This window comes from Physeter macrocephalus, chromosome 5 (assembly GCF_002837175.3).
Source record: "Physeter macrocephalus isolate SW-GA chromosome 5, ASM283717v5, whole genome shotgun sequence".
Classification (NCBI taxonomy): Eukaryota; Metazoa; Chordata; class Mammalia; order Artiodactyla; family Physeteridae; genus Physeter; species Physeter macrocephalus.
The window spans coordinates 57618227-57632396 of record NC_041218.1 but is presented as its reverse complement, the minus strand read 5'-3'; the positions used below and the strand labels follow the sequence as shown (position 1 = coordinate 57632396).

Below are 14170 nucleotides of genomic sequence, written 5' to 3'. Positions count from 1 at the left end.
TTTGTTTTTGCGGTACGCGGGCTTCTCACTGCTGTGGCCTCTCCCGTTGCGGAGCACAGGCTCCGGACGCGCAGGCTCAGCGGCCATGGCTCACAGGCGCAGCCACTCCGCGGCATGTGGAATCCTCCCGGACCGTGGCACGAACCCACGTCCCCTGCATCGGCAGGCGGACTCCCAACCACTGCGCCACCAGGGAAGCCCGTGTGTGCGGGCTTCTTATTGCAGTGGCTTCTCTTGTTGCGGAGCACAGGCTCTAGGTGCATGGGCTTCAGTAATTGTGGCATGCGGGCTCAGTAGTTGTGGCTCGCGGGCTCTAGCACGCAGGCTCAGTAGTTGTGGTGCATGGGCTTCATTGTTCCATGGCATGTGGGATTTCCTGGACCAAGGATTGAACCCGTGTCCCCTGCATTGGCAGGCGGATTCTTAACCACCGCGCCACCAGGAAAGTCCCTATACTGCATTTCTATACTCTGTTGAATTTCTCTTTCTGATCTTTTGTTGTTAAACAATCCCATTTACCATCGCATCAAAAAGAATAAAATACCTAGAAATGAAACTACCTAAGGAGACAAAAGACCCGTACTCTGAAAACTAAGACACTGATGAAAGAAGTCAAAGATTAAACAAACAGATGGAAAGATATACCATGTTCTTGGATTGGAAGAATCAATATCATCAAAATGACTGTTCTGGGGCTTCCCTGGTGGCGCAGTGGTTGCGCGTCCTCCTGCCAATGCAGGGGAACCGGGTTTGCGCCCCGGTCTGGGAGGATCCCACGTGCCGCGGAGCGGCTGGGCCCGTGAGCCATGGCCACTGAGCCTGCGCGTCCGGAGCCTGTGCTCCGCGACGGGAGAGGCCGCAACAGAGGGAGGCCCGCATACCACAAAAAAAAAAAAAAAAAAAATGACTGTTCTACCCAAGGCAATCTACAGATTCAATGCAATCAAACTACCAATGCCTTTTTTTCTCAGAACTAGAACAAAAAGTCTTAAAATTTGTACGGAGGTACAAAAGACCCCGAATAACCAAAGCAATCTTAAGAAAAATGGAGCTGGAGTAATCAGGCTCCCTGACTTCAGACTCTGCTACAAAGCTACAGTCATCAAAACAGTTTGGTATTGGCACTAAAACAGACATATAGATCAATAGAACAAGTTAGAAAGCCCAGAAATAAACCCATGCACCTGTGGTCAATTAATCTACTATAAAGGGGGCAAGACTATACAATGGAGGAAAGACAGTCTCTTCAATAAATGGTGCTGGGAAAACTGGACAGCTACATGTAAAAGAATGAAATTAGAGCACTTCCTAACACCATACACAAAAGTAAACTCAAAATGGATTAAAGACCTAAATGTAAGACCAGACAGTATAAATCTCTTAGAGGAAAACATAGGCAGAACACTCTCTGACATAAATTACTGCAATATCTTTTTCAGTCTGTCTCCCAGAGTAATGGAAATAAAAACAAAAATAAACAAGTGGGACCTAATTAAACTCAAAAGCTTTTGCACAGCAAAGGAAACCATAAGCAAAAAGACAACCCATAGAATGGGACCAACAAGGGATTAGTCTCCAAAATTTACTAACAGCTCATATGGCTTCATATCATCAAAACAACCCAATCAAAAAATGGGCAGAAGACCTAAATAGACATTTCTCCAGTGAAGACAAAGAGATGGCCAAGAGGCACATGAAAAGATGTTCAACATCGCTAATTATTACAGAAATGCAAATCAAAACTACAATGAGGTATCACCTCACACAAGTCAAAATGGCTATCATCAGCAAATCTACAAACAATAAATGCTGGAGAGGGTGTGGAGAAAAGGGAACCCTCTTACACTGTTGGTGGGAATGTAAGTTGATACAGCCACTATGGAGAACAGTATGGAGGTTCCTTAAAAAACTAAAAATAGAACTACCATACGACCCAGCAATCCCACTACTGGGCATATATCTGGAGAAAAACATGGTCTGAAAGAGCACGTGCACCCCAATGTCCATTGCAGCACTATTTACAATAGCAAAGACAGGGAAACAACCTAAATGTCCATCGGCAGATGAATGGATAAAGAAGTGGTACATATATACAATGGAATATTACTCAGCCATAAAAAAAATGAAATAATGGCATTTGCAACAACATGGATGGACCTAGAGATTGTCATACTGAGTGAAGTAAGACAGAGAAAGACAAATATATTGCTTTTATGTGGAATCTAAGAAAAATGATACAAATGAAAGTAAGGAGATGGAAAAAGGTATTTCATGCAAACAGAAATGACAAGGAAACAGGGTTTGCAATACTCACATACTCACAGACAAAATGGACTTTAAAACAAGGCTATAAAGAAAGATAAGGAAGGACACTAATGATAAAAGGATCAATACAAGGAAAGGATATTACGCTTGTCAACCTATATGCATCTAATATAGGAGCACCCAAATACATGAAACAAACACTAACAGATATAAAGGGAGAAGCTGACAGGAACAGAGTAATAGTAGGAGGCTTTAGCACCCCACTCACGTCAGTGGACAGATATTCGAGACAAAATAAAGGAACAGAGATCCTAAATGATATAATAGAACATTTAGACTTAGTTGATATCTTCAGGACATAACATCAAAAATAAACTCCAAAATACACATTCTTTTCAAATGCACACAGAATATTCTCTAGGGATGACCACATACTGGGGCACAAAACAAGTCTCAACAAATTTAAGAATATAGAAATTACTTCAAGCGTCTTTTCTGATCGTAATGGCATGAAACTAGAAGTCAACCACAGAAAAACAAGAAAAAAAATTACATGCAGAATAAACAATAAGCTACTAAAAAATCAATGGGTCAACAATGAAATCAAAGAAGAAATTAAATACTTTGAGGCAAATGACAATGAAAACACAGCCATACAAAATCATTGGGATGCAGCAAAAGCAGTTCTTAGAGGGAAGTTCTTAGTGATACAGACTTCTTTAAGAAACAAGAGGGAGCAGCTTCAAGATGGCGAAAGAGTAAGATGCAGAGATCACCTACCTCCCCACAGATACATCAGAAATACATCTACATGTGGAACTGCTCCTATAGAACACCTACTGAACGCTGGCAGAAGACCTCAGACCTCCCAAAAGGCAAGAAACAAGAAAAATCTCACATAAACAACTTAACCCACCACCTAAAAGAAGTAGAAAAAGAACAAACAAAACCTAAAGTCAGCAGAAGGAAGGAGATAGTAAAGATAAGAGGGGAGGGGCTTCTCTCGTGGTGCAGTGGTTGCGAGTCCGCCTGCCGATGCAGGGGACACAGGTTCGTGCCCCGGTCCGGGAGGATCCCACATGCCGTGGAGCAGCTGGGCCCGTGAGCCATGGCCGCCATGGCTGTGCTTCCGGAGCCTGTGCTCCACAACAGGAGAGGCCACAGCAGTGAGAGGCCCGCGTACCACAAAAAAAAAAAAAAAAAAAGAAAGAAAGATAAGAGGGGAAATAAATAAAATGGAGATTTTAAAAAATAATAGGAAAAAATCAATAAAACCAAGAGCTGGTTCTTTGAAAGCGTAAACAAAATTGACAGACCTATGGCCAGGCTCGCCAAGAAAAAAGAGAGAAGACCCAAATAAACAAAATAAGAAATGAAAGAGAAGAAATCACAGCTGATACCACAGAAATACAAAAAAAAATAAGAGAATACTATGAACAACTATATGCCAACAAATATGACAACCTAGAAGAAATGGACAAATTTTTAGAAACATACAGCATACCAAAACTGAATCAAGAAGAAAGAGATAACTTGAGCAGACCAGTCACTAGAAATGAAATAGAATCTGTAATTAAAAAAAAAAACCTCCCTGCAAACAAGAGTCCAGGATCAGATGGCTTCATGGGGGAATTGTACCAAACATGCAAAGAACTTACACTGATCCTTCTCAAACTCTTCCAAAAGATGTAAGAGGAAGGGACACTCCCAAAGACATTCTATGAAACCACCATCACCCTGATACCAAAACCAGACAAAGACATAACCAAAAAAGAAAATTACAGGCCAATATCTTTGACGAATATAGACACAAAAATTCTCAACAAAACCGAATCCAACAACACATAAAAAAGGTCATACACCACAACCAATTTGGATTCATCCCAGGGTCACAAGGATGGTTCAGCATATGCAAATCAATCATTGTGATATACCACATCAACAAAAGAAAGGACCAAAACTACATTATCATCTCAATAGATGAAGAAAAAATCTGATAACATTTGATAAAATTAAACATCCATTCATGATAAAAACCCATAAGAAAATGGGTATAGAGGGAACATATCTCAACATAATAAAAGCTACTTATGACAAACCCAAAGCCAATATAATACTCAACAGTGAAAAGCTGAAAGCTTTCCTGCTAAAATCTGGAACGTCTTATGGCCCATTCTCACCACTTCTCTTCAACATATTACTGTAAGTCCTGGCCACAGCAATCAAACAAGAAAAATAAAACGTATTCAAATTGGTCAGGAAGCGGTAAAATTATATGCAGATGACATGATACTATATATAGAAAACCCTAAAGACTCCAGACAAAAACTACTAAGACTGATAAACGAATTCATCAGAGTAGCAGGATACAAGATTAACATATAGAAGTTGGTTGCATTTCTTTACACTAACAATGAAATATCAGAAAGGCGATGTAAATAAACAATCCCTTTTAAAATCACATCAAAAAGTAAAATAAAATACTTAGGAATAAATCCAACCAAGGAGATGAAAGACATATACTGAGAACTACAAAACATTAATAAAGGAAATTAAAGAGGATTCAAAGAAATGGAAAGATATCCCACTCTCTTGGATTGGAAAAATTAATATTGTTAAAATGGCAACACTCCCCAAAGCAATCTACAGATTTAATGTGATCCCTGTCAAATTACCCATGACATTTGTCACGGAACTAGAACAGATAATCCTAAAATTTGTATGGAACCATAAAATTGCCAAAGCAATCCTGAGGAAAAAGAACAAGGCAGGATGCATAACCCTCCCAGACTTCAGACAATACTACAAAGCTACAGTAATCAAAACAGTGTGATACTACCACAAAAACAGACATATGGATCAATGGAACAGAAAGCTCAGAAAAAACCCACACACCTATGGTCAATTAATCTTCAACAAAGGAGGCAAGACTGTAAAACAGAAAAAAGACAGTGTCTTCAGCAAATGGTGCTGGGAAAGTTGGACAGCCGCATGTAAATCAATGAAGTTAGAACACTCCCTCACACCATGCACAAAAATAAACTCGAAATGGCTTAAAGACTTAAACATCAGACATGACACCATAAAACTCCTAGAAGAGAGCACAGGAAAACATTCTCTGACATAAAATATTACTACATAAATTGTAGCAATATTTTCTTAGGTCAGTCTCCCAAGGCAATAGAAATAAAAACAAAAATAAACAAATGGGACCTAATCAGAATTACAAGCTTTTGCACAGCAAAGGAAACCATAAACAAAACAAAAACACAACCTATGGAATGGGAGAAAATATTTGCAAACGATGTGACAGACAAGGGGTTAGTATCCAAAATAAACAAATAGCTCATAGAACTCAATAACAAAAAAACAACCCAATCGAAAAACAGGCAGAAAACCTAAATAGACATTACTGCAAAGAAGACATACAGATGTCCGATAGGCACATGAAAAGATGCTCAATGTCACCAATTACAAAACTACAAAGAGGTACCACCTCACACCAGTCAGAATGGCCATCATTAAAAAGTCTACAAATAGCAAATGCTGGAGAGGGTGTGGAGAAAAGGGAACCCTATTACACTGTTGCTGGGAATTTAAATTGGTACAGCCACTATGGAAAACAATATGGAGGTTCCTCAGAAAACTAATATAGAGTTGCCATATCCAGCAATCCCACTCCTGGGCATATACCCAGACAAAACTATAATTTGAAAAGCTACATGCACCTCTGTGTTCACAGTAGCACTATTTACAATAGCCAAGACATGGAAACAACCTAAATGTTCATTGACAGATGAATGGATAAAGAAGTTGTGGTATGTAAATACAATGGAATATTACTCAACCATAAAAAAGAATGAAATAATGCCATTTGCAGCAACATGGATGGACCTAGAAATTATCACACTAAGTGAAGTCAGAAAGAGAAAGACAAATACCATATGATAGCACTTATATCTGGCATCTAAAATACGATACAAATCAATATAAACATATCTACAAAACAAAAAACAGACTCACAGATAATAGAGAACAGAACTGTCGTTGCCAAGAGGAAGGCAGGGTAGAGGAGAGAAGGGATGGGAGTTTGGGATTAGCAGAGGCAAACTATTTTATATAGGCTGGATAAACAAGGTCCTACTGTATAGCACAGGGAACTACGTTCAATATTCTGTGACAAACAGTAATAGAAAAGAATATGAAAATGAATATATATATGTATAACAGTCATTTTGCTGTACAGAAGAAATTAATACAACATTGTAAATCTACTACAATAAAATTTTTTAAAGAAAAGATTCCTATGTTCTGAAGCTTCAGGGTTTAATGCAGTATGCCTTTAAAATTTTTGGATAAAGCATTCAAAGGACTTCAGATGCTTTCCTTTTTTCTGCATGTATAATTCAACCTTGGATCAATTCACCTTAGGGGGAAAAGCATCTACTATTGCTTCTCTCAGCCCCTGAACATTGCCATTGAGCTAATCCACTTCCTGATTATTTGTAGAAGAACCTGAAAGAAATTCTGGTCATGTTTACCCTGTGAGGGGGGTTTTCCCCAGGTGCCATCTGGCTTGTCTGATGGCTGCACTGTAATCACAGGTGGGCAGAATACCCCCTTAGCAGCCAGTCAAGGTCCCATTATAGATAGCCACTAATCTTTCTAACTCCTCTTTAAATTCGGTAGGATGTTCTGAAAGTGCAGGTAAAAGGGCTTTATGATTTATTGGATCTGCTCCTATCCATGGGACATTAATTCTTTGCAGTGGCGGTCCAGGCTACATAGACAAAGGATGCTGCATAGCAAGGCCTGAAGGTGGCAGAGCCTGATTACAGGGCCCTGGAAAGTCAGAGGAGTTGTAAAGGACAGCAGTGCTAGCCTTACCACCCATCCTGGGTGCTTCTCCTAAATTCACTTCCTGGCTTTTAGCATCTACCCAGTAAGCTGTATACCCCTTGCCTGGAAGTCAGGCCAGAGTGCTCTCTGTAAATCTTGTAAGGAAAGGGAAGTTAAAACAGGTAGACAGGGCCAGATTTTGAGAAGGGGGATTTACATGGAATGTGGACTTTAATTTTTCTTTTGAGTCTAATTTCTGTTCTTCCTGTTAAGTGAGTCCCCAACGCTGGCTGTTGTACTCCTTTGTGTCCTCTTTTTAATTTTGTCTTTCCATCGGTTGATGGAGAGACAGTTGTTGATGGAAATACAGTTGTTTAGCATGAGAGCTCACTCACTTTTTTTCTCAAAAACACAAGTTTTTCCAATTCAAAGGATCCATTCTCTGGCCACTGATAAATATGGTCTTATATTATTCTTAATGGTGACTCAAACCCATAAGCCTTTTTATGGCTTAACCATGAACACAAGAAGTGTCCCAAAAGAGTGCAAAGGATGTAGCTTTCACAAGATCCACAAAGTTTACTCCCAGAATTAGCCAAAGAAAGCAAAAACCTTCATTGTCACAGGTAGTAAGAATGGTATAGTGAAAACGGAATTCCCACCAGAATGCGTGATTCCTCTAGTCGAGACCTGCTCATCTCTGAAACTGGGCAGGCGTTACTGGAATAGGACTTTTCCAGCACTAACAAGACAAGGAAGGTTGAGACAACAAAGGCCTCTTATGGGCTGGGACACCTTAATACAAACTTCTGAAGAACTGGCACAGTTGGACAAAAAGAATGCTGCTTGTTGCACTATTTACAATAGCCAGGACATGGAAGCAACCTAGTGTCCATCGACACATGAATGGATAAAGAAGATGTGGCACATATATGCAATGGAATATTACTCAGCCATAAAAAGAAATGAAATTGAGTTATTTGTAGTGAGGTGGATGGACCTAGAGACTGTCATACAGAGTGAAGTCAGAAAGAGAAAAATACCATATGCCAGTGCATATATATGGAATCTAAAAAAAAAAATTGTTCTGATGAACCTAGTGGCAGGGCAGGAATAAAGACGTAGACATAGAGAATGGACTTGAGGACACGGGGTGGGGAGGGGGAAGCTGGGACGAAGTGAGAGAGCAGCATGGACATATATACACTATCGAATGTAAAACAGATTGCTAGTGGGAAGCAGCCACATAGCACAGGGAGATCAGCTCGGTGCTTCGCAATGATCTAGAGGGGTGGGATAGGGAGGGTGGGAGGGAGACGCAAGAGGGAGGGTATATGGGGACATATGTATGCATATGGCTGATTCACTTTGTTATACAATGGAAAAACTAACAGTATTGTGAAGCAATTATACTCCAATAAAGATCTATATATATAAAAAAAAAGAATGCTGCTTGTCACTTCATGTCTCAGATCCTGAGTCTATTTGGTTGCCCACCAGTTAACAAGCTGATAACGTGCATCTTCTGGCTGGCTTCTCTCTGGTTAAGCCAGAGAGAATATTTTCATTGGTCATGAAGCCAAGCTCTCAAGACAAGGGGAAACCTCACCCGTTTTTTAAATATAGGGGACCCACAGCAAAGTTTGTCTAAACAGATGAAGGTCCATTAGAACTGTGAAGTCACCTGTCTGTGAGGCTGGCCCGAACAACAGGCTCAAAGGACCTATGCCGCATCTCTACACTATGGTTTTCCTCCTTATGAAAAGTGACACAAAAGCTAGAGACAAAAGAAAACAATAACCATGGAGGAATTGGATCAATAGAAAACAAAGGTACTCAGAACAGATCTTTTCCAGAGTCACTATACCTGAGGAACTAGTTTACACAAGTATTTTTCTCCTGCTAATCTAAATTTAGAAATGGACTCTCACCACTTCCAGGAGATTGATGTGGTAAGGATTCTTACCATCTGCTGGCTCTTGTCAGAGGTCCCAGGATCTCCCACCTGCAGCCCCAGAGCAAGTGGTGTCCAGCCCGTGGAGCCCCCTATGTGTACCAAACTGTAGGGATAGAAAACTTTTCCCTTCCTCCCTTCTAGGTTCTTCGGGTGATCTAATAATTAACTGACATAAGATGTTACCAGGTGAAAAACTAATTTCGTACATACAGGAACCCCATAAGAATGAGACTCAAAGGCAGTCTCCAGTTGAGGCTTATATACTCTCCTGAGCTAAGGAAAGGGATAGGGGCCTGGGGCTTCAGAGGGGAAGAAGGCAATTCACAGCAGATGAGAAGAGCAGATGTTTGCCACGCAGATTTAAAAAAAAAAGTTCTCTCTGGTAATAGCTCTCTTTCTGGTGCAGGCCCCCTATCTAAATTCTTTTAGGCAGTTAAAGGAGAGATAAAAGGCTTTTCCTGAGTCTGTTTGAAAGGTCTTGATTCCTTTCAGCTCAAAATAATCCACATGCCAAAGTGGTTCATTTTGAGGGTGGCATATTCTGCCCCCCTCTTCAACATAATATGTACTAATTGCAGAAAAATCAGGAAACAGAGAAGGGGAAAAAACCCAGAAATTTCCCTTAACCCCACTACCTCCCAGAGCATATTTATTTGTATGCTTATATGTTTTCTCTTACTAAAATAAGAGACTCTGCACATATTGCTGTAGAGCAGTCCCCCTTTCATCCATCCATACATCTTTAATATTCTTTCACATTTTAAACACATTACTACTTTGTTTTTAATGTCATTTTATAATATACCGTAACATCCAATTTTTGGACATATAAGTTGCATCCACGTTTTCACTATAGGCAATGTGATAATGAACATTCTTACACCTGAATGTTTGCACATATCCTTACTTATATCACTGGGATAGAGGTAGAATTGTTGCATCACAGTGTACTCACATTTTTTAATGCTTTTGAAATCTATTGCCAAATTGTCTTCCTTAAATACCATACAATGTATTTTGCAACAGCAATACAATTATAATAGTACCAGCTTCACCACACCCTAATGTTAAATATTGTAGTATTTCTCTAAGCTTGGCCAATTTGGACAAAAGTTATATCTTAAAATTTTACATTTCTTCGATTAAAATATAGAGGTTATGTTTTATATATTAATCATTGCCATTTGTATTTTATCTTTTCTAACTTGTCTATTCATCCCCTTTGTTCTCTTTTTTCTATTAGAGTGTTCAACTTTTAAAAATTTACATGTAAGAACTTCCTTTAATTTCTTGCAAATATATTTTTCCAGCTATTTCTCTTTTGTTTCTTAAAAAATTCTGTTTGGAAACAAACCATTGTTTTTTGTTTTATAAGTTTAGCATTTACATGTATTAAATGTTACCTCACCTTTTTTTTTTTTTCATTTTATTTTATTTTTTAAGGTATGAAAGCTTTCAAAATCCAAAGAAGAGAAAAAATCAAAGTGGAACAGTGTTTCGACCTGGACAGAAAGTAACTCTGGCATGAAATATACTTCTGATTTTTTTGTGTGTTTATGTGTGTGGTGGTTTGTCCCTGTGTTGTAACAGCGAAAATGGTGTCTGTACATTTCTTTTTAATTTAACTTAATTTGTTAATCTATAAAATCAAAGATTGGTAAACCTGTGTTTATGTAATCAGGATTACTTGATATTAATACTTTAGAATAAATTGGGATACTTATAAGAGATTCTGTATTTTATTACCTATATATTTAAATCCTTAATGAAGTAATATTGGCCAAATGGAATAACTGATTTTTTTCTCCTTTGAAGAAGAAAAGGGAATGTAATTAAATTCATTTCTTAGAATTCACTGACAGTTGCATATTCAGCATTTTTTTTTCCGGTACGCGGGCCTCACTGCTGTGGCCTGTCCCGTTGCGGAGCACAGGCTCCGGACGCGCAGGCTCAGCGGCCATGGCTCACGGGACCAGCCGCTCCGCAGCATGTGGGATCTTCCCAGACCGGGGCACGAATCTGTGTCCCCTGCATTGGCAGGTGGACTCTCAACCACTGCGCCACCAGGGATGCCCTCAGCATCTTTCTTGCATTTGACAAGCTTTATGCTTAGCACCTTCTTGACTGTTTTGGAAATAAAATATCCGATTATCTACTGATCCAATAATCTGTTCTGATTATCTGAAAATGTGGAATTTACACACAATTTAAATAAATTTAGTTGTTCCTTCAATCAGCAGTGAGATGACATCCCCCTAATATACTACATCCAGCTGCAAGGCCAGGAGCTTGAATGATGTCCATTCTTCCCCCAGCTCCATGACGACTTTATCTGGATTTGCTCTGATTTATGAACTAAATTGTAAAGTCAGTCACTATCAACACAAACTATATATAGTAATGTGGTAAAGGGAAAGGAGAAAGCTAAGTAGAATATGCAAATAAATGCATAAGACAGCAAAGAAAAATGTACAGGCTGTAACCATTGCCCTTTCTGCAATTAATCATGAGGCCATGGCTGATATGTTTCATTTCTCTCTTCCATTACTTATTCCATGTTCCTCTGACTTCAGCCCTCACCTTAGTGGATTAGAGGCCTTTACTAAGTGGGATGGTCTAAACCTTCATTTCCATCTGCACCTTTGGTGGCCTAAGATTGCAGATGTCTTCCATTAAATTTACCATGAACACTCAGTATTACAAGGTTCCCGTCATACTTCTCCCATCCCCCACTGTATAGTACCAACTCTGTATTCACTCAGCCAATATTGTAATCCTCCCCTTTCAAACCACTGGAATCATCACTATGTTCCCCTCATAGAAGCAGTCCTCCTTTGCTTCCCTCTAAACCAGCAAAGCTCAGAATCACAAGGAATGCAAGCAAAGATGTTTGAGTCACTAGGTATTAACTGAGAAGTGCCATTCTCCCTTGCACTTTGGTTCCCAGATCCTTCTATTAAAGCCATGGTCACTGATTCACAATATATACTATGTGTACTACATCTTGCAGAACAGGACTCTACACTCAGAGTTATCTCGCCAAAAGGCCAGCTGTTTCAGGGTGACGGGTATTTACAGTAAGTCCAGGCAATTCACTATAAAGTGAGTTTCGTGATCAGAAGCAAGTGTCATAAGGGATAGCATAACAGTGAAAGCCATCTAGTGAGTCCCCAAAAGATGGTGGTGGCAGAATTTTGGAGGACAAAGCAAATCCAATTCCAGAATGTGTCACCTTCAGGGAGGACAAATTGCTGCCTCATCTCTTTTAGGAGAGGGACAAATGTAATCAACCTTCCACCAGGCACGGGCTGGCATCCCCTGGTGTGTACCTACGTGGTTATTGCTGCATACTAGTAGGCTGTCAGGATAGGTGGATGGTCAGGTCGGCTGCAGTGAGGGGAAAGCCACATTGTGGAGCATACATAGACCCCCATCTTGGCCACCATGGCCACTTTGTTCATGAATACAGTAAACAAGTACTGGGTAGCTGGAAACAAAGGCAGATTGATATCCATAGAGAGGTCATCTAGAGCACCTCATTATTAAAAGCACTGAGGAATTTTAGCTGAGCATTCACACAGGACACAAACATTCTCACTCTTGGAATCCATTTCAAGAACTCTGGCCATACCTTTCTCCCAGACCTCCTCATGGCCCCTTCTCCAATCCTGCTGTTTCCAAATCTGATCATTTAGTTAACTTACTAGCCACTGTCTATGAATCAGCATGGATTTCTATATCAAACATCTCTACCTCCTGGCAAAATGGAAGAGACAAGTTCAGAAAATCTGCTCCCTGGGATGATTTCCTACTCTGCTGGTCGTCAAGGCTATCCCCTCAGTATAGCAGAAATGCCTTCACTCTGATGTATTCACAGTGGAGTTCTGGGTCTCTGGAAAATCACGTTGACGCAGACCGAGCATCTCTGTTAATCCCCAGAAGGTCTGGTTATTTCTCAGGACACCTGGGAAATGGCCTGGTGAGTGGCTTTGGGTCCTTTGGGGAACACTTAGAGGAAGGAAGATCCTTAGCAAGTATTCATGATGTTATCACAGGGCCATTTCCCTAGACACTTGACTTGTCCTGCATTCTTGGTCTGACCTAGACCTGAGAGTGGGTCAGGGGCCATGACTATATTGTGAAGACTTTAAGTCAGGCCTTTGTTTACTAACAGAGAGGTTTTTAAATAATAAAAATCAGGTAGCATCTTTGACCATCTTTTTTGGTCTTAAGGACCCCACAGGCAACACCAAAGATCCCTGTAGGTCAAACCATCGTAATTAATGCACTGACTCTGCTGTTGATTATGGTAGCCACATCCACCTGGCCTCTCACATTGCAGCTACCTGACCTCACCCCTGCTGCCCCAGGATCCACCATCACTGAAATCACCATGTTTCTACTACAACATCTCCCACTTGCATTCTCATCGATTGTTGCAGATTCTACAGGCTGACTCATTCAACAACCATTCCAACACCCTCACCTCCATCTTCCTATGGTCCTTGGAAAGTGAATTACAGAGTGACATAATCTCCATTGCAGCCATGCATGGCTATGTAGCAGTTCTATCTAGACAATGAGTATAAGTAGGTAGAAGTCCCTGGGGTAAGCTTCCTTCCTGGAATGAGGGCACAATGTCTGGAGATGCAGCAACCATCTTGCAAACATGAGGGTGAAAACCACAGACAATAGAGTAAAGAAAGAGAAGGAGCCTAGTTCCCTGATGGCATCACTGAGCTGATAAACCAGTTCTAAATGTCCTACTCAGACCTTTTTATGCCTGAGGTAGATAAACCCCTTGATTGCTTCTCTGAGTAGTTTCCTATTATAGCCAAAACCAGTCCTGACAGATGCACCAATGATTTCATAAGGCCTCACTGAGGAGTATTTTCTGACACCCACACTATCTTGGGGGACAGATTTGGGTGGTGGTTAGTTGGTGAATTGTACATGATTCATTCATTCAACATATGTATCTCACAAAGTCTTTGGATTTCTTTCTTTACATTATACCAAGATATTTCAGGCACCTCAACTTTATTCAGTGTGAGTCATTGAGTCTCGGTTCCAAATACCCAACCATGGAGCCAATTAGAACATTCCCAG

The 14170-nt window shown here is 40.2% G+C and overlaps 1 protein-coding gene across 2 annotated transcripts in view; it reads left to right on the top strand.

The window, feature by feature from the left end:
* The window catches only part of PEX1 (peroxisomal biogenesis factor 1), a 73702-nt gene extending 62347 nt beyond the window's left edge, over positions 1-11355 (top strand). Inside the window, exon 23 of one of the 2 annotated variants that reach the window (XM_028490004.2) lies at positions 10505-11355. In XM_028490004.2, coding sequence (XP_028345805.1) covers positions 10505-10589 — 85 coding nt within the window. In that variant the 3' untranslated portion in view covers positions 10590-11355. The remainder of the gene's footprint in view (positions 1-10504) is intronic. The other variant, XM_007103347.4, reaches the window with a different exon arrangement.
* The last annotated feature ends 2815 nt before the right edge of the window (positions 11356-14170 follow it).